At 43.5% G+C, this 27,581-nt stretch overlaps 2 protein-coding genes across 2 annotated transcripts; one reads left to right on the forward strand and one right to left on the reverse strand.

Moving 5' to 3' along the window:
• Window positions 1-171: 171 nt before the first annotated feature.
• LOC306738310 (NLR family CARD domain-containing protein 3-like) lies at window positions 172-10,553 on the reverse strand. Its single transcript, XM_079220146.1, has 7 exons — window positions 10,525-10,553; window positions 6,598-8,452; window positions 6,020-6,193; window positions 5,674-5,847; window positions 5,322-5,495; window positions 1,417-1,590; window positions 172-343 (listed from the first exon to the last, which is right to left on the reverse strand). Exons 2-7 carry the CDS (start codon window positions 8,445-8,447, stop codon window positions 325-327), a joined length of 2,565 nt encoding a protein of 854 aa, XP_079076272.1. The 5' UTR covers window positions 8,448-8,452; window positions 10,525-10,553; the 3' UTR covers window positions 172-324.
• A 9,704-nt stretch (window positions 10,554-20,257) lies between these two features.
• gpr108 (G protein-coupled receptor 108) lies at window positions 20,258-27,014 on the forward strand. Its single transcript, XM_079220156.1, has 13 exons — window positions 20,258-20,324; window positions 20,659-20,900; window positions 20,979-21,080; window positions 21,194-21,327; window positions 24,032-24,107; window positions 24,320-24,393; window positions 24,467-24,584; window positions 24,668-24,798; window positions 25,170-25,213; window positions 25,294-25,343; window positions 26,160-26,243; window positions 26,372-26,493; window positions 26,640-27,014. Exons 1-13 carry the CDS (start codon window positions 20,270-20,272, stop codon window positions 26,725-26,727), a joined length of 1,320 nt encoding a protein of 439 aa, XP_079076282.1. The 5' UTR covers window positions 20,258-20,269; the 3' UTR covers window positions 26,728-27,014.
• The last annotated feature ends 567 nt before the right edge of the window (window positions 27,015-27,581 follow it).

The raw sequence follows: 27,581 nt of genomic DNA on the forward strand, positions 1-27,581 counted from the left end.
ATCAACCTTCATTCAGACAAACAGCTGCAATCATGAAACACATTTCATACTCAAACTGTAAAAATGGAAACAGATATAATTTATTGTGGAGATCAAAAGCTCTTCAAGTCAGTGTGAAACATATGTTTTTATCTTGGATTCAGCTTTACAAGGTGCAACACCTTCTGTCCCATAGAATCAGAACCAGCATCAGATTTAGTGGATAAATCAGAACCAGCATCAGGTTTAGTGGATCAATCCGGTTGGCCAGCGTCATCTTGTACTCTGTAGTGTGCTGGAGCAGCAGGGTGAAGGCAGCTGATGCTAAAAGACTCGAAAGGCTCTTCAGGAAGCTGCTTCTGTTCTGTTCAGACATTTTATGGATGTTAGTTTTAAAAACAAATTCAAGACATTTAAAGAATCCATAGATTCGCTGAAGGTGATGAGAGCTCCAAAACAGAAACTAAATGGACTCTCTCCTCCCAGAGGTCCTCCCTCCAGGACCTTGGTATCTCAGGCTCTGCTCTTCCTCTTCTCATCCTACCTCAACAACCACACCTACCGGCTAACTTGGAGAGGATCTGTGTCTGAACCTTGTCCTCTCACTACTGGGGTCCCTCAGGGCTCCGCCCTGGGTCCTCTCCTCTTCTCTCTGTACACCAACTCTCTCGGCTCTGTCATTCACTCACATGGCTTTTCCTACCATATCTATGCCGATGACACCCAACTGATCCTCTCGTTTCCCCAGTCAGAAACACAGGTAGCAGCATAAATCTCTGCCTGTCTGACTGACATCTCTCAGTGGATGTCCGCACACCTCCTGAAAATTAACCCTGACAAAACTGAACTACTTTTCCTTCCAGGAAAAGGCTCTCCCACCCACGACCTCACTATCACCTTCAACAACTCTGTGTTGGCACCGACCCCGACTGCCAGGAATCTCAGTGTGACACTCGACAGTCAACTCTCCCTGACTGCCGACATCACCACAACAACACGTTCCTGTAGGTTCATGCTGTACAACATCAGGAGAATATCAGTAAGAGACTTAAATGTCTTTTACTGATAGCATTTTGTGGTTTAATTTTGTTGAAGAAATTGTACTTTCTTGATTCCTGTTGTTCTGAGTTTGTACTCATGATTGAATTGCACTTATTGTAAGTCGCTTTGGATAAAAGCGTCAGCTAAATGTAATGTTACTCTGAGCGGACATTATTTAGAAAACTGCTGTGTTCAAGGTAAAAAAAAAAGTTTATTAGTTTGTAAAATATTCTCTAAACACTTTGACACCATATTTGTCAAAAAGAACGTGTGTCGTAGACGTCAATGAAGGATCAGCACCAGATCCTGGTCTGATGTTTCAGTGGGGACAGAGACTCTCAGAACATCAGCTACTGTCTTCACTGTTATCAGGCAGAACCAGCAGGCTCTTCATACCTGAGAGTGTCCAGTCTCCAGTGTGGATCCTCCAGTCCAGCAGACAGCAGCTTCACTCCTGAGACTCCTGGATGATTGTAGCTCAGGTCCAGCTCTCTCAGATGGGAGGGGTTGGATCTCAGAGCTGAAGCCAGAGAAGAAGAGCCTTCCTCTGTGACCAGACAGCCTGACAGCCTGGAGACACATTATGAACAATTATATTACATTTATTTTCATCTCTTTCAGTCACTTTGCACCTTGAAAGGAACAGCGTAACAGATCCCCGTATATGAAGTGGCATGAAACTTACTGCTGGTGAAATGACTCCTTTATGTTCTTCCTTTGGGTCAAAATACATCCATTAAACTTGTAAACTATCACCAGCGTAAAGCTTTAGCCTCATACGGGTCCTTAAACTATTACACTTTTTAAATTTAAAAGCAGATCCGTCCGTAACAAGATCCGTAGCCGTACTGTCAAGCTCACATTCAAACCTTTCACCTTTTCAAAATAAAAGTCTGATTCATCTATTAGAGAGAAAGTAGCATAAAGCCTCTATACATTCTTCAAACAATACAATCTCTAAAAAAGAGGATCATTAAGCAAAGGAGGCTCGCTCCATGGTACAACCCTCAGACCCGCATATTGAAGCAAGCATCAGGAAGCTTGAGGGCATATGGCGTTCCAACGGTCTGGAGGAGTCCTGGTCGGTTTGGCGGGATAGTCTGAGAACATATAAGAAGGCCCTCCGTAATGCCAGAGGAGCCTACTACTCATCACTAATAGAGAAAAACAAGAGCAACCCTAGGTTTCTCTTTAGCACTGTGGCCAGGCTGGCTGAGAGTCATAGCTCGGTGGATCCGTGTATTCCTATAGACCTCAGTAGTAATGACTTCATGAACTTCTTCTATGGTAAGATTCTGGCTATTAGAGACAGGATCGGTGATCTCCTGCCCTCGACTACTGCCGGTCCATCCTCAGGTGGGATGGCCATGGAGGAGGCTGTGGGCCCTGTTGTGTGTCTGGATGGATTTTATACCATCAACCTCGACCAACTGTCTTCAATGGTTTCTACTTCTAAATCGTCTACCTGTCTCCTGGACCCTGTTCCGACTAAGCTGTTTAAGAAAGTTTTAACTTTAGTTAGTGCCTCTCTACTAGATATTATCAATGGGTCTTTACTAATGGGTCATGTACCAGAGTCTTTTAAAGTAGCTGCAATTAAACCTCTTCTTAAGAAGCCCACTCTGGATCCAGAGGTGTTGGCTAACTACAGACCTATCTCTAACCTTCCCTTCCTCTCTAAGATACTGGAGAAGGTAGTCGCAAACCAGTTGTGTGACTTTTTGCAGAACAATAGTTTATTTGAGGAGTTTCAGTTAGGATTTAGAAAGCATCATAACACAGAGACAATTACTAATGACCTTCTAGTTGCATCAGATAGGGAACTTGTCTCTGTACTGGTCTTGTTAGACCTTAGTGCAGCGTTTGACACCATTAACCATGACATCTTATTACAGAGACTAGACCAGTCGATTAGTATTAAAGGTACAGCACTAAGCTGGTTTAAGTCGTATTTATCAGATCGATCTCAGTTTGTATTTGTAAACGATGAGGCCTCAATGACCACCGCCGTTCGCCATGGAGTTCCACAAGGTTCTGTACTTGGACCAATTTTATTCACCTTATATATGCTTCCTTTAGGCAGTATTATCAGAAAACACTCCATAAACTTTCCCTGTTATGCCGATAATACTCAACTATATCTGTCGATCAAGCCAGATGAAACCCACCAGGTCGCTAAACTTCAAGCGTGTCTTAAAGACATCAAAACCTGGATGACCTGCAACTTCCTGCTGCTGAACTCGGACAAGACTGAAGTTATTTTACTCGGCCCAGAACACCTCAGAAATCAAGTATCTGATGATATGGTTTCTCTGGATGGCATTGCTCTGGCATCTACCACCACCATAAGGAATCTCTGAGTTATCTTTGACCAGGACCTGTCCTTTGGCTCCCACGTGAAACAGATCTCAAGGACTGCCTTTTTTTTACCTACGGAACATCTCAAAGATCCGGCACATCCTGTCTCAAAGCGATGCAGAAACATTGATCCACGCATTTGTTACTTCAAGACTGGATTACTGTAACTCCTTATTATCAGGCTGCTCCGGTAAATCCCTTGGATCTCTCCAACTGATCCAGAATGCTGTAGCTCGTGTACTAACAAGGACCCGGAAGAGAGATCACATTACTCCTGTACTAGCTGTTCTCCGCTGGATTCCTGTAAGATCGAGAATCATATTCAAAATCCTTCTCCTTACCTACAAAGCCTTAACTGGTGATGCACCATCATATCTTAAGGACCTTATAGTGCCATATTACCCCACTAGAGCATTACGCTCACTGAATGCAGGGTTACTTGTGGTTCCCAGAGTGTTAAAAAGTAGGTTGGGGGCTAGAGCTTTCAGTTAACGGGCTCCTCTTCTGTGGAATCAGCTTCCACTTTCAGTCCGGGGGGCAGACAGTCACCTCATTTAAGAGTAGCCTTAAGACTTTCCTCTTTGATAGCGCTTATAGTTAGGGCTGTTTCAGGCTTATAGTTAGGGCTGTTTCAGGCTTATAGTTAGGGCTGGCTCAGGTTTGCCCTGGTCCAGCCCCTAGATATGCTGCTATAGGCCTAGACTGCTGGGGGACATCTTAGGATACACTGAGCTCCTCCTCTCCTTCTCTTCCTCTCCTTCTGGATAAATTATTGTCTCTTCAATGCACATTACTAACTCTACTTTCTTTTTCCATGGATCGTGGCTGACTGGAACCGGTCCTGCCTGCTGCCATGGCCCTGCTGATGCCCCTCCTCTCTACCTCCTTCTCCTTAATGGATCGTGGCTATCTGGATCATGGACCATGCATACTACTTATTATATGAATAATTTCTGTCATATTCATTGAATATGCTGTAACTCTGTTATGTTATTCATTCTGGTCACATGACATCTATTGCTTCTGTCCATCCAGGGAGAGGGATCCTCCTCTGTTGCTCTCCCTCAGGTTTTTTCCCCTGTGAAAGCGTTTTTACTATCTTTATTGAAGGAGTTTTTCCTGATCCGATGTGAGGTCCCGGGACAGGGATGTCATGTGTATAGATTGTAAAGCCCTCCGAGGCAAACTTGTATTTGTGATGTTGGGCTATATAAAATAAACTGAATTGAACAATATCACCTTGGCATATGTCAAGAACCAATATGGCCAATACAAAGCAGGCAATCAACCCAATACAATGAACCTTCTATGGGGTTTTTTACAAACAGTGTGTAGGATTTAGTGACATCTATTGGTGAGCTGCAGGTTGCAGCCAGCTAAATACCTGTCAGCTAGCTTTCCTAGTGTGTAGAGAACTATTTGTTTAAGTCATTTTAAAGTCACTTCTTTGTTGGACAGGATGCCAGGGCAAAGACCTCAGAACTGGAGTGACGTGATCCACTTTCCTGGTCTTAGTGAGGACTCAAGCTGCAGCGTTCTGTTTGACTTTCTACAGAGATCACTAATGGACAGAGCAGATTGCTTCACTTTTGATAAAGTATCGTCTTTACAAAGTGGAAAGAAACATGTCTGTCTCTTTCCACTTTCTCCACCAGCTACAGTCTCTACATGTGTCTGTCTGCTGTTTGCTGTGAGCAGGTCGTGTACCGTGAGTTCATCACAGCTTGTGTGATAAAAACAGCTGCTGCTGCTGATGAGTGCAGTGAGAGTGAATCAGTAGAGCTGAGGGTCTATCAACTACACAATGTGCTGGAAGGTGATGGTCTCTCTTGTAATATGCTAACGTGTATATTAACTTTTAAGTTAATATACAGTTATAAGATTAACTTGTATATCAAGCAGCATTTAAATCTTCATCAGTTAAACAGAAGATGAATCCTGACCTGAGAATCTCCAGATGACAGTATTGACTCTCCAGTCCAGCAGACAGCAGATTCACTCCTGAATCCTGCAGGTCGTTGTTACTCAGGTCCAGCTCTCTCAGACTAGAGGACTGAGAGCTAATGACTGAGGACAGAGCTTCACAGCTTCTCTCTGAGAGGTTACAGCCACTCAACCTAAAATATGTACAGCACATGTGTGAAAACACGTATATCTACATTTGATATAACGTACAATCATATTTAAGCAGGCATTACTGTTATGAATATAAGTGGTTAAATGACTGAAGAACAATGACAGTGAACAGTATGACAGTTCTGGTCTACCATATATAGGTTTATTATTAAACCTGACCTGAGTGTTTCCAGTGTACAGTGTGGACTATCCAGTCCAGCAGACAGCACCCTCACTCTTGAGTCCTGCAGGTCGTTGTTATGCAGGTCCAGCTCTCTCAGACTAGAGGACTGGGAGCTGAGGACTGAGGACAGAGCTTCACAGCTTCTCTTTGAGAGGTTACAGCCACTCAACCTAAAATATGTACAGCACATGTGTGAACACATTAATATCTACATTTTACATAACGTACAATTATATTTAGGTAGGCAGTACTGTTATATATTAAAAGTGGTAAAATTGAGGAAAATGACAATGTACCACATGAAAGTTCTTGTTGACCATATATATGTTTATTAAACCTGACCTGAGAATCTCCAGATGACAGTATTGACTCTCCAGTCCAGCAGACAGCAGCTTCACTCCTGAATCCTGCAGGTCGTTGTTACTCAGGTCCAGCTCTCTCAGACTAGAGGACTGGGAGCTGAGGACTGAGGACAGAGCTTCACAGCTTCTCTCTGAGAGGTTACAGCCACTCAACCTGAAGGAGAGTCAGTGATGAAGACAACAAAGACGTTTAAGTTTTTTTCTTCTACAATATAAAATCTACATTTCTGAGTTTATAAATTGAACAATCGAGGATTAGAGTCTCAGGTGCCGAGACGATTTTTGCCTTTCATTGTGTCTATTACTGGAATCTAACAACAATTAATGGATGTCAATCCCAAATCAATTTTAGTCTTAAATGAACAACAGAGACTTTTTTTAATTTCATATCTGCATTAATGTGTGGAGTTGCAATGAAACTGAATAAACAATTTGCATGTTTTTCAATTGTTCAACTCATCAACTAGTTTACTAAATCCCTCAACAGAAGCCGTTCATTAGTTGAGAACTACTCTACTCGTGTGATGAAGCGATTACCTGCAGGTCTCTGGTACTTACAGAGCTTTGTTGGAGGCTTTGACCACTGGCAGCAGCCTCAGAAGAGCCTCCTCTGAAGCAGAGTATTTATTCAGGTCAAACACCTCCAGATATTTTCCTGATGACAGTAAGATGAAGACCAGAGCTGACCACTGAGCAGGAGACAGTTCATCTGTGGAGAGACGTCCTGAACTCAGGGACTGTTGGATCTCCTCCACTAGAGAACCATCATTCAGTTCATTCAGGCAGTGGAACAGATTGATGCTTTTCTCTGGAGACACATTCTCACTGATCTTCTTCTTGATGTACTTGACTGTTCTCTGATTGGTCTGTGAGCTACTTTTCTTTTTCAGTAGGCCTTGTAGATGATTCTGATTGGTCTCCAGTGAAAGACCCAGGAGGAATCGGAGGAACAGGTCCAGGTGTCCATTTGGACTTTTCAAGGCCTCGTCAATAGCAAACCTGTGGACCTCTGTCGTAGATGTTCTGAAAACCATTCGCACGATGTCGACACAAGTTTGCCCTGACTCCAACATCACATTCTTGTTTCTGTTAACGAGTTTCATTCTTACGTAGAACGCTGCCAGAAACTCCTGAACACTCAGATGGACGAAGCTAAACATCTTGTCTTCATTCTTCTTCCCACGTTCCTCTTTGAAGATCTCTGTGAACACTCCTGAGCACACTGAGGCTTCACTAACGTCAATGCCACTCTCTTTGAGATCTTTCTCATAGAAGATCAGGTTGCCCTCTTCCAGCTGGTGAAAAGACAGTTTGGCTAATGACTGAATGTACTGGTTGAATTTCTTTTGGTCATACTTCTTCTCTTTTGTCTGATGAATCTGAAACACCAGGAATTCTGCATACATCTCAGTCAGGGTCTTGGGCAGCTCTCTTCCATCTCTGGTCTTCAACACATCCTTCAGAACTGTAGCAGTGATCCAGCAGAAGACTGGGATGTGGCACATGATGTGGATGCTTCGTGAGGTCTTGATGTGGGAGATGATCCTGCTGGCCTGCTCCTCATCTCTGAACCTCTTCCTGAAGTACTCCTCCTTCTGTGGGTCAGTGAACCCTCTGACCTCTGTCACCATGTCAACACAGTCAGGATGGATCTGATTGGCTGCTGCAGGTCGTGTGGTTATCCAGAGGCGAGCAGAGGGAAGCAGGTTCCCTCTGATGAGGTTCGTCAGCAGCACATCCACTGGGATCGACTCGGTCACATCAAAGGTATCAGCCGGGTTTTCACTGGTAGAGCAGTCCAGACGAAGGCGGCTCTCATCCAGTCCATCCAAAACAAACAGAAGTTTGAAGACACTCTTGTCGTAGTTGGTGTTTGGTGATGACTGCAGAGTTGTGAAGATTTCATCAAGAGCTTCTCTCGTGATGCCTTTCGTCTGCCTGATACATTTATGAATGAGATCTGCCAAACACAACTCTTCTTCCTTCCATAAATTCAGCTGGCGGAAGGTGAAGGGGAAGATGAGATGCACATCTTGATTGGTTTGTTTTTCAGCCCAGTCCCACACAAACTTGCGCACAAGAAATGTTTTTCCAATTCCTGCGATTCCATTGGTCAGAACTGTTCTTATGGCTCTGTATTCTCCAGACGGGGGTTTGAACATGTCTTTGGGTTGAATTGGTTTATCTTCATCTGCTGGCTTCACCCTCTTCGCCTCAACCTGCCGGACCTCATGTTGAGTGTTGATGTGTATGTCAGCCCCTGCTGTGATGTACAGCTCTGTGTAGATAGCATCCAGACGTTGCTCATCCTTCTTCTCCAGCCACGCCTCTTGTACACACATGAACTTATCCTGAAAGTATGATTGAAGCTTTTCTTGGTGAGTTGAGATGGGTACTCCCAGAACCATCACGTCTGTATAGAACACAAATATAAAGAAACACATTATCAGGTTGTTTCTCTACAGTTGCAGGAGCAGAACACAAAAGGTATTTACTGAAGGTGTCAGATGGTGGTTTAAGGGAGGACCCAAACGCCGACAACCGTATAAAGAATATTCATTTTTCTAACGAAAAATCAAGGCAAGGCTTCAGCAGACGGGATCAAAAAGGGCATGGGAACGAACAAGGAACACACCGACTAACACACAGTACAATCCGACAAGGGGACAGGTGACAGACAGGGTTTAATTACAAGGGGAAAGTGAATGGACATGGCAGGAAACAATCAGGGACAAGGCAGACAATCAACAGACAATCACAGAGGCAGGAAGTGCAAGGACACAGAGGACACATGAAACAAGGACTTCAAACTAAGACAGAAAACAAGAAAACATCCACATCATGACTGTCTTCCACAGATGAATGAAAAACTTGTCTTTGCCTTTCGTCAGGTCTGATTAGAAGAGAAGACATTCATTCAACTGTGGATGGATTAGATGGAGAAATCTGGTTGTTATTGCGAGGGAAAGTTAAAGGAAAAGAACCAGTAACAACAGTGGTGGACCGTCAGGGCCTGCTAAGCCTTCACTGCTGGCCTAAACAGAATCACAAAATTACAGCTTTTTTATTTTATAATTATTTTTCCCTATCAGCTTATTTTCTCATTGCACAGCTCCTGTCTTCCTCTGTTGCTCTGCCTTCAGCTGGTTTGAAGGAGAAGCTTTCATCCAATCAGATGTTTCTCTCCTATGTCTCTATGTCACAAAGCAGTTTAACCCTTTGCAGATTAAAGTACACAGAGAGTGGACATTGTCGTTGATTGTTATGGACTTCAACAAATCAGATCTTTAGTTTTACATGCTGGGTGTATTCTTTGATGTACAGCGCTTGCAAAATGGCGTGGACGTGTGATTGGTCAGTGGCCCAGCTTGACCATTAACATGCGCTGTGATTGGTCAGTGTGTCAACAATGGGAGCTGGAATGGTTCGGGCAGCTGAAGCGAGAGAAGTTGTGACATGTTTAGTGTTTTGCGTGTTTTGGCGCTCGGTGGCTGAAGGAGGAGGAGAAGCGGATTTAATGACAACGCATGTTTGGTGATGACTGCTGCTGTCGAGCGGATATTTTCTGCCCTAGAACGCGTGGAGGTTTCCGGGGCTCGGCTCTCCTCACCTGTCCATGTTGCTGGAACTGCAGCACACCGTAAACTGTACAACCGTGTTACTGAACTTTTTGTCAACAAGGAGAGGCGGATGGACTTTGTCTTTAAGTGAACATCATCTGGTGAGTTGCCTGCTTTTTATGTTTTTGCATCTGCAGTGGCGTTTTGTTGATGGTGCTGTTTTTTATCATGGATTGTTTTGTCATGTAATAACTAAGTGTGGTTCTTGTTAATTCGGGGAAATCCCCGGTGGGCCGACGGGGTTGGGAAGGTCAGGTGGTCAGGACGCACAACATCGACGAGGCGAGGTTGGCGGCGTCCGACCGAGAGGCGCTGCGTAAATGCGTGTTGCTCGGCGGGGGAGTCCGCTGTCCCCTTTGTCCCCCGATGTGGACTAAACGGCACTGAAGGCCTTGGTCGAAAATGCACGGCTTTAGACCATTTCAACGTCAATACCCTATTAAACCAGAAGCAGCGCAAGGAATACAAATAATACTTGAAGGATTACTAAAATCAGGCGTAGTTAGAGAGTTACAGTTTTCCAATGAACACAGGCATCACTCGCTTAGTCAAACCTCCGCTTACAAACGTTTGCTTCAAGCTGTCAGGAAGTCATTGAGGCCCTCCAACCTGAAACTTGAGCCTTGAGCCTCAGTAATCAAGGACCAGATCTGATGAACCGCATCCGTACAACGAAGCTTAGGTCTTCTCTGGAGATCACAACCAACACGTTTACCTGCTCTGTGTCCACCACCATCAAACATTCACCTCAACTGTCTACAGTGTCATCAACAACACTTCAACTAGTACACAGAGCGTATTTATTAAAACACTGACCACACTTTTGTCTCTCAGGGCTTCCATACGCACCAGAGAGCAGCTTTACCTTTGCTCTGACAGGTGGATGCTCCTCTGTTCTCTGAAGTCTCTCCAGCATCAGCATCGCCTGTGAGAGAAGTTACAGGATGTTTTATTTCATCAATATGACTTAATACATATTTATAATCTTCAAGGTAACCAGTGATTGGTAATTAGTTTTTAATTTTTCAGGTTTCAAACCTGTTTCTGTTTGATGTACTGTAGTTTACATCATTTAGACTGGGATACATGATTAGCTGTAATCGCTGTGGGACATTATCAACACAGCTGTAACTCCACAAACTATTCTATATTTATAGGTATAATTACTGTTTCATTCAATTATTACACATGGTTCTAAAATAGGGTTAAATGTTGTCATTCAAACTATAAAATAAGTCAAAAAGGGCCCTCCCGCCTGAAGATTGCGCCTCAGTAATCAATATCTAGAGCTGAACGAAGAACCCACATCCAAACAGCAGATAGTCCGCTCTGGGAGATCACAGCCAACACATTCACCTCCTCTGTGTCCACCGCCATCAAACATTCACCCGACATGGAGGCCTTTCAACTGTTTACAGTGCTTTTGACCCCTCAGGACCAAAAGCACTTCAACCAGTACAGGTGTGTCCATGAGTGCATCACATGTTGGGACTGATCTTCCTGCTGTAGCTGCAGAAGTGGAAGTGTTTGCTGCAGGTCTGATGCTGTTGACTCAAACTCCTCATAATGCAGCACAAAATGAAACTTGTACATTTTAAATAGTTTGTTCAGCATTTTCTTTTAGGGAACTGAATTTAACCTCTAACCCCAATACATAAACTCTCCACCAATAAGGTGCAGGATGCTACTGCTTTATTCAATCTCCATCAACGCATCAGCCTCATGTGCATGACACCAGTATTTCATCTTATTACGTAACTCAGCCAGCTATTGGAAATCATTCCATAAGTTGTCCATGTAATCATGGACGAGGAAGTATAAAGACCACAGAAGCCCTGATAGGGTGACGGGTGGATGGTCCAACCAACAGCCATCTTTGACCAGCGCTGTTTGTTACCAGAAGTAAGCGTTGATTTATTGTCACGTAATCTGTGTACTTTACTGTACTTTGTGTACCTAAAGAAGTATTTCACCACCTTTTCCTTAACCCAACTAATTAGTTCATGATATTTTTCTAAACTAAGTAGTTTAGTAACCTAACTGAGTACTTTCCTGTGAAAACAGAAGTTTATTTTGAAAAACCTTTTTGTAAAGTATCGTTGTATGAGGATACGTTGATCACAATACTCACATTAATATGTCAGTGTCTCAAACCAAAGAGTAAATAAAAGATGAGTAAATCAGGTAGCCCCAGCACCCTCTGACCAATAACAATGATACATCACCTGAGCCTTTTCTCATGATTAAGAGATCAGACCTCCATTGTTTTCCTTTGGTGAAGACAATGAGCTTCTGTACAGAGACCCTGTTCCATTACAAGCATTGTGTTGCACTATTTTCATGAGAATACAAATGACTGACCTTCTGGTCTTGAGATGGTGTCCTGTAGTCTCTGCACCAGATCATTCCTGTGTATCTTCTGTAAAACCTTCCTGGTCACCTCCAGAGCTCCATCAGGGTTAAAGGTCTTCACCATCAGATCCGCAGTGTCCTCCCTCTTTGCTTTCTCCAGAGCTGACTCTTTGAGAGCTTTGTAAGATTTCATGAAGCCAGGCTCCTTCAGATGCCATTTGAATCTCTGAAATTCTTCTTCTTTTAAATCATCTAGAATCTCCAAAAGGTCCACTGACGTCATCGTGGCTCCCGGCTAAAACCTGGCTGTTTTGTCACCTGAAGGAAAAACTGAAACACAAAGAGCTCTGATTGGCTGATCAGTGTAATTTGTCCAGCAAGAGCTCCTGCTGCTGCTCTATGGGATGGAATTATGTAATGTTGAAGTGTCACACTGCTTGGACTTCTTTCAATTGTAACGTGAACGGTGGTCTTGCCAGGGAAAGAGTAGGGTAGGGGGGAGAGTAGGAAAGGCAAGACCTCGCACCTAACTCGGTGGCACTCCGTCGGCTAATTATCCTAGTGATCCCGGAGGAAATAATAACCCTCATTCGATATTGGTTTTTACAGCTTGCGCTCTAGGTCCCTTGCGGTAGGCTGTAGCTCCTTGATAACTCCCTTATCAAGCGAGTACGTATATCATCTATACCTTCTCTCTACCTATTTTGACACCATCTCATCATTATGACAAACACTGCAAAAGTCTTCACCCAAAGATACTTACCTTAAGTCTCTTTGGGAGATTCAGTCGTCACCTCTGTATCTCACGGTGGATGGACAGGGAAAGAGGGTTTAAATTGTTTTAAAGAACCAGAACCTTTGGTTTGGTTTCAGTCCCTTCCAAATGGTAAGGCCGAGTTTTTATTCAAAGTTTATCTTACATACAAAAAATTAAATTCAATCAAACAGTTTAAAAGTCACAAGTAACTAAGAGAAAGGGTTAAGTTTTTAGAGCTGGTGAGTGAACACCCCTTCTCTCTTGTCTACTCCTGCACAGAATTGCCAGGCACCCCCAAAAAACATGCATTCCTACCCCCTCTTTTATACACCAGAATACATAAATCACCCTGTCACCAGAGTTGGACAGAGGAGGTTTCACTACCTTATTTGGTAATACTGCCAATGCATGCTCTTTAACAAAGGAGAGAACATTTAACACATCTCATTCAAAAAGAGTATATAACATAGCAACTTATAGCGTCCTATGAATTGTATGTGGTCTAATCACAAACTATAATGAAAATAAAAACCAAACAGTATATATATATATATTCAAATGGTTATATAGAAAAAGAAAATGATTTTACGGTTATAATAGTTAGACCTTTTTACTTTCATCTTCTTCCTTGGACACTCAACACAATTCATTCAAATCAAGAGAGATGTTTGAGTAAAAGCACCATTTGGAATGGAAGTGTAATGTCCTTGTTTCTGTAACATTCGACTCTTGTTCTAACTTATACAAACCTATCTGACAGAGCAGAATACTCTGGCACAAACAAGAGGAGGCCGTTCTTTAAGGTGAATAAAAGCCACACTGACAGGTCAAACCAACACAGGACTTTCAACCAGGAGACTGGTATTCAAGACCAGTGTTCATGTCCCAACGTTGTTGAAGTTACATCATGGGTTTTAGTGACCTGTTTACATATTTTACTTAGTTTATGTACTTATGTGCCAGCTATGCTGATGCAACTATGATAGTGGGCATATGCATGCTTGTTATTGCAGTAGATTAGTACCCAATAGATCATATTTGTTACATTTGTAGTTGTTAAGGTGTGTCAGTCAGAGAATAAACAGTAGACTGACGTGTCCACATATTTCAGCAGTGAGTCAGTGCAGATTTAAATGAAAGTTGTTTCCTGGTGATAATAAAATCTGACTCTACTGAACATGAACAGGCTCAAAGGTTAAAAACACTTTGAGCAGAAAGTTACATATTACAGAATTTAAGAGAATGAATCCAGATACAAACATAAAATATCAGTGCAGAAAGAATTGATCACGGCTCTCATCTACACGTTCATTACGTAACACATGTCAGCAGAGCTCCTTCATCAGAGGTAAAGATACCTGTGAGGCTACTCACCTGTTACAGTCACATCCAGAGGAGGTCCAAGAGACTTTCTACCTTCGTCTGCAGACACTGACGGACGCAGCCATCACGTTCTCACGCCTTCAAACACACCCAGACCAGTACACAACCAGTACACAACCAGTACACAACCAGTTACAACATGTCTGTCAGTCGTGTAGCCCTGTTGAAAAAGCAAGATTATTAAAGTTAGTTCCTCATAAATTGGATGAAATAACTCAGAAAGGTACTTTATTTTCACTTCATGACAACATCACAAACATCTGCCTCATTAATGTGAAGCGCTTTAAAGACATATATATAAATATACATACTGGATATATATACAGTATTTATATATACATATTACCACCCCTCCCTTCTGTACTCATGTCTGATTCATCAGTTATTGAGGAAGTGCACCAGAGCGTCTCTCCCTTTGAGACTCACACTTCTACTTCCTCCTTTATGTCTTAAGCTATGATTTTCACGATTGTTATGTTTTGTATATGTTGCATAGGTTTTGAATAGGGTTAGGAACAGTTAGCAACAGAACAGTTTCTATATACATGTATGAATGAGTAGTTTAGAGCTCAAGATCTCTTTAAAAATGTCTTCCATTCATTTGATTGGATACATTTTGCTGGAAAATGTTTAATATTCCTGAAAGTATGAACATTATGAATCATACAAGTAATAGAAATAACATCCTGGACATTATTAGCTTTGAAATACATTTCTCCATTGAGAAATGAGGAAGCAGTTGAAAGAGAAGAAAACAGCTCAATAATAAAAGTAAAGAGCTTTTGCAGTAAAAGAAGCAGAGAAAGCGTCCAGAGACACAGAAGTGTTCAACACTCACAGAAACAGGAGCTTCTCTTCTTGTTGACGCTGCAGACTGAGAGTTGAATCTCTTCCTGCTGAACATGTCCACATCAACCAGAGAAACTACAGGAAGTCAGCTGACAGGTTTCTACCAGGCTACGGAGGCCCAGAGGACTCAAACCTGCACACCAAGATGGAGGAAACAGGCTCGTTCAAAGAGCTGCTTCTCTCCTGGAATGCAGAGAGAGCAGCAGGAGCAGCAGGATCATCTTCATCATCATCATCATCATCATCAGCAGCAGCAGCAGCAGCAGCAGGAGGCGTTGACGGAAAACTGTGGTCAAGTCGGACAGTTTTCAGCTGCCTTCAAAGTGAACACAGGAAGTCACAGAAAAAACGACTTCCTGTTAAATCTGATCTGTAAGCTACTTGTAGTTTACAGATCACGTTTGGATTTATTCATGTGTGTTTATAAATATATATTTTATAAATATTGTTTATAAATATATATTTATAGAAATGTGTGTGTAGCTGCATCCTTTGTTCTTTCTATGTCTGCTGTGAAATACATTACTACATTAGATGTGTGTTGTATATATATATATATATATATATATATATATATATATATATATATATATATATATATATCCACACACCAATAGTTTTAAGCTTTTGAAATAATAAGAGGAGTTAACAGACCTTTATTTTGAAGTGGAGTGTAGAGGAGTTAACAGACTTTTATTTTGAAGGAGTGCAGAGGCGGTAACAGGATATTATATCATCAAGAGACACCAACTGCCATCTGTGGCTGAGTGAAAAGATTTGTAGATCTCTGAAATATTGATTCAAATATATTTTTAGCTTACAGGTGCACTTTTCATGTCAAGTCATACAACCAATATAAAACTATAAATATAAGTATATGAATGAAGTTGCTAGCAAGAAGAAAAGCTAATGCTAGCTGCTACTATATACCCATTTCATTTGAAATTAGTTGCAAAACTCAACCAGATGTCAGATGTCACAACTGCAAGTAATTTCACTTTATGAATCGTAAGATTGTTTATTACATTTTAGAAATGTTTATCAGTGTTAGGTTAAATATATTATACACGTTCAAACCATTTTCATAATAATATTGAATATTATTTAGCTCAGCTTAGCTTATTTTGACTCAGTTCATGAAGAGACTCAGTTCATGAAGAACTCAGTTCATGTAGAGACTCAGTTCATGAAGAGACTCAGTTCATGAAGAGACTCCAGTTCATGAAGAGAATCAGTTCATGAAGAGACTCCAGTTCATGTAGAGACTCAGGAAGAGATTCAGTTCATGTTGAGACTCAGTTCATGATGAGACTCAGTTCATGAAGAGACTCAGTTCATGAAGAGACTCCAGTTCATGTAGAGACTCAGTTCATGAAGAGACTCCAGTTCATGAAGAGACTCCAGTTCATGAAAAGACTCAGTTCATGAAGAACTCATTTCATGTAGAGACTCAGTTCATGAAGAGACTCAGGAAGAGATTCAGTTCATGTAGAGACTCAGTTCATGAAGAGACTCCAGTTCATGAAGAGACTCTGTTCATGAAGAGACTCAATTCATGAAGAACTCAGTTCATGTAGAGACTCAGATAACGAAGAGACTCAGGAAGAGATTCAGTTCATGTAGAGACTCAGTTCATGAAGAGACTCAGTTTATGATGAGACTCAGTTCATGAAGAGACTCAGGAAGAGACTCAGTTCATGTAGAGACTCAGTTCATGAAGAGACTCAGGAAGAGACTCAGTTCATGAAGAGACTCAGTTCATGAAGAGACTCAGTTCATGTAGAGACTCAGTTCATGAAGAGACTCAGTTCATGAAGAGACTCAGTTCATGAAGAGACTCAGTTCATGAAGAGACTCCAGTTCATGACGAGACTCAGTTCATGTAGAGACTCAGTTCATGTAGAGACTCAGGAAGAGACTCAGTTCATGAAGAGACTCAGGAAGAGACTCAGTTCATGAAGAGACTCAGTTCATGAAGAGACTCAGTTCATGCAGAGACTCAGTTCATGAAGAGACTCAGGAAGAGACTCAGTTCATAAAGAAACTCAGTTCATGAAGAGACTCAGTTCAATACACTAACAATAAAGTCAGTTATGGACTCCTCCACCTCTCTTCTGTGAAGCTTCTTCTCATAAAGAAGATTCCTGCAGGCATTCAATATCAAAAGCAGTGAATTTAAAGTGAGACTTTGTCCCGCTTATTTATTTGTTCATAAAAAAAAGATCAAATATTTATACATATTGTATCTAATAGATGTAAATGTAGATTGTTTCCAAATAAAAAAATAGAAAATAAATATTTGTGTTGACCATAGGGAGGTGTGACGTGGAGGGTCAGTACCACGTGAACACTTTCAGCCGGAAGCTCAGAGTCAAAATGACGGAACCACGTGACCGACTCTAGGCCATTTAAACAAGGTTCCGTGAAGTGAGCGCGGGAGGAGAAACGCTTTAGTTTGACAGAAATAACACGTCAATGGATCCTTCTGGCCTAGAGAGCTTTAAATCACATGTTCCTGCGTTCGCAGAGGTGTTTCTGCACCGCACCGCCCTCTGAACGCTCTTTGCGGCCGGGTACCGGATGTGACGTGTTGGTCCGGTCCTTGTTTAATGGTGCGCTCCCTGACTCGAGACCAGGAAGTCAGGCTAGCTGCTACTCTCCGGATGGAAAGCACAGAAGAGAACCACAAAACGCAGCATTAATGGTTGTCATTACATCATAAACGACGTCTTTAGAGGCCCGACGCTCTCAAGTCACAGATTGACGTCATCGTAACGCGCCTCGTGAGCCGTTGAGCCCGCTCGCTAGCTTGTTATTTAGCCATCTGGCAGATCGTCGCTCGCTCGCTAACGTGAGCTAGCAGCTGGTGAGCGCGATGGTTCCGATGGTTCCGGTTCGGACTGTTGTGGCTGCGTGTTTCCTGCTGCTGCTGGCTGAGTGCGGCGCGAGAATCCACAAGCTCACCCTGAAGGTGAGCCTCGGACTACAGGTGTACGAGCTAGCGCTCAAACTACAGGTGTGCTAGCGAGGAAGCTAACAGAGAGGAGGAGCTAGTTAGCAGGTTAGACTCCTCAAGACGGGTTAGTTACTGGCTAGTTAGGCAGCTGGATAGTTAGTGTTATGTTAACTAGTTAGCTGGTTAGTGCTGCGTTAGTTAGTTAGCTGGTTGGTTAGTTAGCTAGTGTTGCATTAGTTAGCTGGTTGGTTAGTTTGCTAGTGTTTCTTTACCTTTGACGAATGTTTTGTTTGATCAAAAGCTTGTGAATAAAAGTCAAATAAAACGTCTTCGGACCTGAAGCAGTTATTATAATAATAATAATCTCAAGTAACGTTACTGCATGAAAGTAACACTTTTGTGGTACTTTATGCTTCTTCATTTAACGTTAAATCTTTCATTCCTTAGATTCAGATTATACATTTTAAATATAATAAACTAATACATGATTATTATAGATTAAACTACCATTTTAAAGGCAAAATGAGCTCCAATGCTCCGATTATTACTTATTAATTAATTAATGATTTAATTCATGTTTAATCAATAAGCCCTTTTTTTGTTTGTGTAAAGATCAGACGACACGTAAAAACGTTGTAACAAATAAAGAGTACTTTTCCTTTGGGAACCTAAATGTATGATTACACTCGTATGTAGTGTGCAGGACCTTTCTACTCTGTGGTAATACTTATTTACTGGAGATGCTGCACTTGTTGAAGAACAATCTTCTTCTTCCTCTTCTACTCCTTCCTCTACTTCTTCTCAGAATGAAAGTCGCGTTGTCGTCGACCTCAACAACTTTGGTTTCTATGCCAACGGGACTCTGGACGTCAACGTGCTGTCTCTGCGCCTCCCGGAGCAGCTGGTGGACTACAGCACTCACCCGGTGAGTTAGTGTCCGCCACCGGCCGCCTACACGGTTCCTACTGATACACGGAGAGGGAGATTGTTCTGTAACTAGCTGGGTAGAGTGTCCCATTAGCTGGTTAGTGTCCCATTAGCTGGGTAGTGTGTCCCATTAGCTGGGTAGAGTGTTCCATTAGCTGGGTAGAGTGTCCCATTAGCTGGTTAGTGTCCCATTAGCTGGGTAGTGTGTCCCATTAGCTGGGTAGAGTGTCCCATTAGCTGGGTAGAGTGTTCCATTAGCTGGGTAGAGTGTTCCATTAGCTGGGTAGAGTGTCCCATTAGCTGGGTAGAGTGTTCCATTAGCTGGGTAGAGTGTTCCATTAGCTGGGTAGAGTGTTCCATTAGCTGGGTAGAGTGTTCCATTAGCTGGGTAGAGTGTTCCATTAGCTGGTTAGAGTGTCCCATTAGCTGGGTAGAGTGTTCCATTAGCTGGTTAGAGTGTCCCATTAGCTGGGTAGAGTGTCCCATTAGCTGGTTAGAGTGTTCCATTAGCTGGTTAGAGTGTTCCATTAGCTGGGTAGAGTGTTCCATTAGCTGGTTAGAGTGTCCCATTAGCTGGGTAGAGTGTCCCATTAGCTGGGTAGAGTGTCCCATTAGCTGGGTAGTGTGTCCCATTAGCTGGTTAGAGTGTTCCATTAGCTGGTTGTTATTGTCATTTGATCCGGTGAAGAGACACAAACGAATCCTTGTGAGAAATGTTGCTTGTGTAGTCGAAGCGTCTTACAAGTTTCTTTACAAGTTTCTTAACAAGTCGATCCTCACCCCTCGTCCTGGTGAATCCTCAAATACATAACATCCTCAAAGATATAACATCCATGAGCCAGTGACGGGTTTCCTCCGTGGACACGAGCACCAGGTAGCGGCTCCTTCCTCTTGCTGGAGAAGATCACCGTGGACTTGAGAAAGCAAAGCTCTCCCTGCTGGACCTCGTTGGGCTCTGAGTGCTGACGGCTGGAGCAGCAAACGGGTCATCCTGAGCTCTGAGCTGCAGCCAGAGGGCGCTACCTGACAGTGATGTTGTTACCTCTCTCTCCAGGTGGGCTTCACGCTCTCGCGCTCCCGGGTGAACGGAGTCTTGTCCTACACGGTGAGTCCGTCCTTCTTGCGTGGGCCTCTGGTTTCGGTGGTTTGTGGTGCCGGCGCCTTACGGGCGTGTTTGTGTTCTGCAGGCGGAGGAGACGGAGACGTGCCCGCTCACGCCCCCCAAGGTCACCAGCAACGAGCCGCTCATCCTGTTCCTCATCGACATCCACAAGCTCAGGTGTGTGTTTCAGCCCCGCCGGCATCGTGTGTGTTGCGTTGCCGTGGCAACCTCGTGTGAAGGCTGACCGTGTGATGTGTGTTTTGTGTAGCGTCACCGTGAGCGCCATGAGCGACCAAGACAACCTCCTGATCGCCAAGCCCAAGGCTGGAGCGCCGAAAGGTCAGTACACCGGGGCGCATTTAAAGGGACAGTACGGTGTTTAGGAGTGTGAGGTACTTCTGTGTATTGTTACTGCGGTAGTTCTGTGTATTGTTGCTGAGGTACTTCTGTGTATTGTTACTGCGGTAGTTCTGTGTATTGTTGCTGCGGTAGTTCTGTGTATTGTTGCTGCGGTAGTTCTGTGTATTGTTACTGCGGTAGTTCTGTTCGTGACTGAACGCTTTTAAGTAGTTTGAATTATCCAGGAAGTGTCAATCTACAGACCAGGTGCTCTAATCAGAAAAAACAAAGTTACTCAGCAACTTGACTAACTAGCTACCATGTTAACTAACAGATGCAGGTCAGAGGAAGACCAGGCAGGTCCCTGCTGTGACCCCAGACGCAGCACGTAAACCATCAGCAGCCGGGGCTCTGGCTCCAGACCAGTCGAACCAGAAGGACGCAGCGTCTGTGGGTCCAGCAGCCGAGCCTGAGCCACTAGAAGCTGCGCAGGGGGAGGAGAATGAGTTCCAGCTGGAGAAGCTCAAACCAGTGACTCTAGCTCTGGACAAAGTGAACGGCTCCTACAACTTCAGCGTAAGCTAACCCTCCTTGAGCTTTCTGCGTGGCGCTGTGACTGGTCTGTGCGTGACGGATGCCCCTCCCCCTCCACAGTTCCACATGGTGGTCGGCCCGCTGGCGGAGGGTCTGTACAGCCTCAAGTTCCACTACTGCCAGAACCGGGTGCCTGGAATCCAACTCCGCTACTCGCTGGCCGTGAGTAGAGGCGTGCGTGTGCGTGTTGCCGTGTGCGTGTTGCCGTGTGCGTGTTGCCGTGTGCGTGTGCTCGTGCCTGTGGCGCGTGTTGACCCCGGATGCCTCCTCCGCAGGTGGAGGTGACGGAGAGGAACCCGGGCGGCTACCTGTCGGCTGCAGAAATACCTCTGTCCCGTCTGTACATTGGGATGGCCGGAGTCTTCTTCACTGCTGCCGTGGTCTGGGTGTACACGCTCATGAAGCACAGGTATGATGGAATCCATCAGGAGTGTGACTGAAGCCGACAGCCGCCCTGAACCACCGCATCATTCAGGACCTTTAGTCTAAAGGTTTACTGACGATGGTCCTCCAGTAGATCATGTGATCACTAGATCATGACATCATGGTGTTTCTCTAGTCTCTGATCCCTGGTCATGTGACTTATAAACAACCAATCCGTGTTCAGACCAACAGGAGCGCTGGTGTCGTTGCATACTACTCTACGTACTGTTGTCTGATCAAAATAACTGAAGCCATAAATGCACATGAAAACCTCCTGTCTGTCTGAGTCGCATCGAGCCGCGTCAGGGAGATCCCTCCTCGTAGTAGTAGGACTACTGACTCTACTACTACTGACTCTACTACTACTGACTCTACTACTACTGACTCTACTACTACTGACTCTACTACTACTGACTCTACTACTACTGGCTCTTCTACTACTGACTCTACTACTACTGACTCTACTACTACTGACTCTACTACTACTACTACTGACTCTACTACTACTACTGACTCTACTACTACTGACTCTACTACTACTGACTCTACTACTACTACTACTGACTCTACTACTACTACTGACTCTACTACTACTGACTCTACTACTACTGACTCTACTACTACTACTACTGACTCTACTACTACTACTGACTCTACTACTACTGACTCTACTACTACTACTACTGACTCTACTACTACTACTACTGACTCTACTACTACTACTGACTCTACTACTACTGACTCTACTACTACTGACTCTACTACTACTACTACTGACTCTACTACTACTACTACTGACACTACTACTACTACTACTGACTCTACTACTACTACTGACACTACTACTACTACTACTACTGACTCTACTACTACTACTGACTCTACTACTACTACTACTGACTCTACTACTACTGACTCTACTACTACTGACACTACTACTACTACTACTGACACTACTACTACTACTACCGACTCTACTACTACTACTACTGACTCTACTACTACTGACTCTACTACTACTGACTCTACTACTACTACTGACTCTACTACTACTGACACTACTACTACTACTACTGACTCTACTACTACTACTGACTCTACTACTACTGACTCTACTACTACTGACTCTACTACTGACTATACTACTACTATACTACTGACTCTACTACTACTGACTCTACTACTACTGACTCTACTACTACTGACTCTACTACTACTATACTACTGACACTACTACTACTGACTCTACTACTATACTACTGACTCTACTACTACTGACTCTACTACTACTGACTCTACTACTACTATACTACTGACACTACTACTACTGACTCTACTACTATACTACTGACACTACTACTACTGACTCTACTACTACTACTACTGACTCTACTACTACTACTGACTCTACTACTACTACTGACTCTACTACTACTACTGACACTACTACTACTACTGACTCTACTACTACTACTACTGACTCTACTACTACTGACTCTACTACTACTGACTCTACTACTACTACTGACTCTACTACTACTGACTCTACTACTACTATACTACTGACTCTACTACTACTGACTCTACTACTACTATACTACTGACTCTACTACTGCTGACTCTACTACTACTATACTACTGACTCTACTACTACTGACTCTACTACTACTATACTACTGACTCTACTACTGCTGACTCTACTACTACTGACTCTACTACTACTGACTCTACTACTACTGACTCTACTACTACTATACTGCTGACTCTACTGCTACTGACTCTACTACTGCTGACTCTACTACTACTATACTACTGACTCTACTACTGCTGACTCTACTACTACTGCTGACTCTACTACTACTGACTCTACTACTACTATACTACTGCTGACTCTACTACTGCTGACTCTACTACTACTGACTCTACTACTACTATACTACTGACTCTACTACTGCTGACTCTACTACTACTACTGACTCTACTACTACTATACTACTGACTCTACTACTGCTGACTCTACTACTACTATACTACTGACTCTACTACTGCTGACTCTACTACTACTGACTCTACTACTACTGACTCTACTACTACTGACTCTACTACTACTATACTACTGACTCTACTACTGCTGACTCTACTACTACTATACTGCTGACTCTACTACTACTGACTCTACTACTACTATACTACTGCTGACTCTACTACTGCTGACTCTACTACTACTGACTCTACTACTGACTCTACTACTGGCTCTACTACTGCTGACTCTACTACTACTGACTCTACTACTACTATACTACTGCTGACTCTACTACTACTGACTCTACTACTACTGCTGACTCTACTACTACTGACTCTACTACTACTACTGACTCTACTACTACTATACTACTGACTCTACTACTACTACTGACTCTACTACTACTATACTACTGACTCTACTACTGCTGACTCTACTACTACTGACTCTACTACTACTATACTACTGACTCTACTACTGCTGACTCTACTACTACTACTGACTCTACTACTACTGACTCTACTACTACTACTGACTCTACTACTACTATACTACTGACTCTACTACTGCTGACTCTACTACTACTGACTCTACCACTACTGACTATACTACTACAACTACTACTTTGACTACTATTACTACTACTACACATGTGCTGGTGTTCCAGGTACAGTGTGTTTAAGATCCACTGGCTGATGGCAGCGCTGGCCTTCACCAAGTCCACGTCGTTGGTCTTCCACAGTGTAAGTACACCATATGATCATGTATTTATATTGTCTAGGATCCACCGTAACACATGTACATCTATCACTAAGGTAATCAAATGATCATTCAGAAATGGGACAAAATAATGAGTAATTAATAAAGATTGGAGTCTTCTCAGAACCCTAAAGAAACCACAAAGTTATTTATGGTTCTTATCTTGCAATTATTTACTTTGACTTCTCTCTCTCAGATCAACTATCACTTCATCAACACTGAAGGGCATCCCATTGAAGGCTGGGCCGTCATGTATTACATCACACACCTGTAGGTACAAGTCCTCCAGGACATGAAGGGTGTCGTTCTCCAGCACTCTCTTCAGGGTTTGTTTGCTCTGCAGGCTCAAGGGGGCGCTGCTGTTCATCACTCTGGCTCTGATCGGCACCGGCTGGGCTTTCGTGAAATACATCCTGTCTGACAAGGAGAAGAAGATCTTCATGATCGTCATCCCTCTGCAGGTGTGTGAGAAACGGTAGCCGCGTGGGAGTATTTTACGCTCGGTGAATTTGTTTTGGTGACCCGCTCACCTGTCACCCTGCAGGTCCTGGCTAACGTGGCCTTCATCATCATCGAGTCCACGGAGGAAGGCTCCAGTGAATACTATCTGTGGAAGGAGATCCTCTTTCTGGTCGACCTCATCTGCTGCGGAGCCATCCTCTTCCCTGTTGTCTGGTCAGTGTGTGGTCTGTAGGTAGCCCCGCCCCTAAAGCACCCCCTGCTTTAACGCATGAAGCATAGCCTTTTATGCAACCAGAGGAGTCGCTCCCTGGTGGTCAGGAGAGAGAATGCCGCTTTAACGCATGAAGCATAGACTTTACTATAAGAACCGTACAGCATCCAAAGCCTCACTTTAAGCATGTTTTATAGAAAATAAATGTAACTTCCTGACAGCAGCAGAAAGAGGTACGGTTGTGCTATTGAAATCTACAAGTCAATGTTTACCTTTTTTTTTGTGTAATGAAATGTGAACAGTGCTACATGGATCATGCAAGTGAATCAACAACCCTAAACTCTGTAGTTCACTGACATCTCTTTCCTTTCAGGTCCATCCGTCACCTGCAGGAAGCTTCCAGCACCGACGGCAAAGGTGAGACTCCTAACCGGCGCCAGCAGAAAGAGGTCCAGTGAGCTTGTGCAGATGGTAACTTCTCTCTCTGTCTCTTCCAGCTGCCATGAATTTGGAGAAGCTCAAACTCTTCCGGCATTATTACGTGATGGTAAGAAGGAGTTTTATTATTATTATTATTATTATTGTTATTATTATTAAGTTTAGCTCTGCACTATTTTCTATTCTGTCCTCAACCGGGACTCCATTTGCAAACGAGTTGTTTCCCCCGAGGACGGTGCGTTCACGGTCCCCCGTCACACAGAGCGTTAGTTTGTTGTGTGTGCCTTCATCAATATTTATCAACCGTTTCCTTTTACTTTGTTAGTCATCTATAGTGGATATTTGTATAAAAACACACACTTCAAACAAGTAAATAACAGATGGTCACTAGCGTTACCGTATTGGTTACTAGTGTTACCGTAATGGTCACTAGCGTTACCGTATTGGTTACTAGCGTTACCGTATTGGTCACTAGCGTTACCGTATTGGTCACTAGCGTTACCGTATTGGTTACTAGTGTTACCGTATTGGTCACTAGCGTTACCGTATTGGTTACTAGCGTTACCGTATTGGTCACTAGCGTTACCGTATTGGTCGCTAGCGTTACCGTATTGGTCACTAGCGTTACCGTATTGGTCACTAGCGTTACCGTATTGGTTACTAGTGTTACCGTATTGGTCACTAGTGTTACCGTATTGGTTACTAGTGTTACCGTATTGGTTACTAGTGTTACCGTATTGGTCACTAGCGTTACCGTATTGGTCACTAGCGTTACCGTATTGGTTACTAGCGTTACCGTATTGGTTACTAGCGTTACCGTATTGGTCACTAGCGTTACCGTATTGGTCACTAGCGTTACCGTATTGGTTACTAGCGTTACCCTAATGGTCACTAGCGTTTAAACGTCTGTGTTCTTCCTCCTTAGATTGTGTGTTATATCTACTTCACGAGGATCATAGCCATTCTGCTCAAGGTCACCATGCCCTTCCAGTGGCAGTGGTGCTACGAGGTAAGACGACCAACACAAGCCAGCTCATGTTCAGTATGGTTTCAGCTGCTAGCTAGCAGCTTCTAGCTAACAGCTGCTAGCTACAATGTCCCTGTTGGTCTCAATACAAACCTGCTGTCATCAAACAGTTTCTGGTGGAGGTTTCCACTCTGATCTTCTTCGTGTTGACGGGCTACAAGTTCCGCCCGGCGTCCAACAACCCCTACCTGCAACTGCCCCTGGACGAGGAGGACGTGGAGATGGACGAGGTGTAAGTTCATCAGAGACATCTACAGGGAATACTCTCGCTCTCTGTCTCTCGTAGAGCGAACCCTCTGTCTGTCTCTCGTAGAGCGAACCCCCTCTCTCTCTCACGTCAGTGTTTAATGGATGGTCTCTCTCTCTTCCTGTCTCCAGAGTGACTGAATCAGGAGCTCTGGAGGGAATTTCCAAAGTCAAGAAAACGTGTAACGGCCGTGAGCGGCAGAAGGAGTCCACCTTGTGAGCGAGGAGCTGCATCTTTTTTTGGGGGGACCCACTAAACACCCCCAGGTCAGCTGGTGCAAAGGGGCACTAGGACCAACCCCCCAGCCGGCTCTCCTTTTGAAACTCTTGGAGTGGTTGCAGTGGGCGTGTCCACTGTCTGGCTATGCAACAAACAGACTCCGCCCACAAAGAGAGACGAGCTCCAAAGATTCTCATCATTCTAGAGAGAGACGATCTTCCGGGTGTTTATATCGGCTATTTAAAACTTCTGCCTCTTCCTTCTCCTTTCTGTGTGTGACCTGAGTTCACGTGAGTTTTTTTTTTTTTTCCCTTCCCTTTGGAGACAGTGGCCCGTTCTCAGGAAAAAGATAGATAGATATATATATATATATATATATATATATATATTAAAAAAAAAAAAAATCTCTCTCAAATTTAGGCACCGACGTGTCGTCCCTTCTTCCAGCTGTTGGCGGGTCGGTAGAGACCCGTCGGTCCTTCTCCAGCATCACCGCGGTTCTGGTCTCAAGACCACGATTATCAAGGCCTCGGTTTCCATATCGGACACACAAAAGACTCTGTATACTAATTCAAGACCACGACCGGGAGGAACTCTCATAAACCGTGTGATTATTTATCATCTTCGAGAGGCTAAGCCCCGCCCCTTCCTGTGTCCCCTTATTTTGGAAAACATATCCACACACAATGTTTATCCTTTTAACAGACGATTGTTACGTTCTAAGTCTCGGTTGGCCGTTAGCTTGGCGAGCTAGCTAACGTGGCTACGTGCTAACGTCATCCGAGCCGAACATGATATGACCGTTGTGGTGTGTGTAGTTCACGGGATCAGAACCTCCATGTTCCTACAGGAAA

Source organism: Taurulus bubalis, assembly GCF_910589615.1.
Source record: "Taurulus bubalis genome assembly, chromosome: 6".
NCBI classification, from domain to species: domain Eukaryota; kingdom Metazoa; phylum Chordata; class Actinopteri; order Perciformes; family Cottidae; genus Taurulus; species Taurulus bubalis.

What these genes read in the sequence shown, in the direction of transcription:
- LOC306738310 (XM_079220146.1), bottom strand. Translation starts at nt 8,447, where the DNA reads ATGGTTCTGGGAGTACCCATCTCAACTCACCAAGAAAAGCTTCAATCA. An exon ending in AAAGCCTCCAACAAAGCTCT is followed by an intron (nt 6,194 to 6,597) that starts GTAAGTACCAGA and finishes ACTCTCCTTCAG; the next exon opens with GTTGAGTGGCTGTAACCTCT. An exon ending in TGTCATCTGGAGATTCTCAG is followed by an intron (nt 5,848 to 6,019) that starts GTCAGGTTTAAT and finishes TACATATTTTAG; the next exon opens with GTTGAGTGGCTGTAACCTCT.
- gpr108 (XM_079220156.1), top strand. Translation starts at nt 20,270, where the DNA reads ATGAGCGACCAAGACAACCTCCTGATCGCCAAGCCCAAGGCTGGAGCG. An exon ending in CAAGGCTGGAGCGCCGAAAG is followed by an intron (nt 20,325 to 20,658) that starts GTCAGTACACCG and finishes GTTAACTAACAG; the next exon opens with ATGCAGGTCAGAGGAAGACC. An exon ending in ACGGCTCCTACAACTTCAGC is followed by an intron (nt 20,901 to 20,978) that starts GTAAGCTAACCC and finishes CCCCCTCCACAG; the next exon opens with TTCCACATGGTGGTCGGCCC.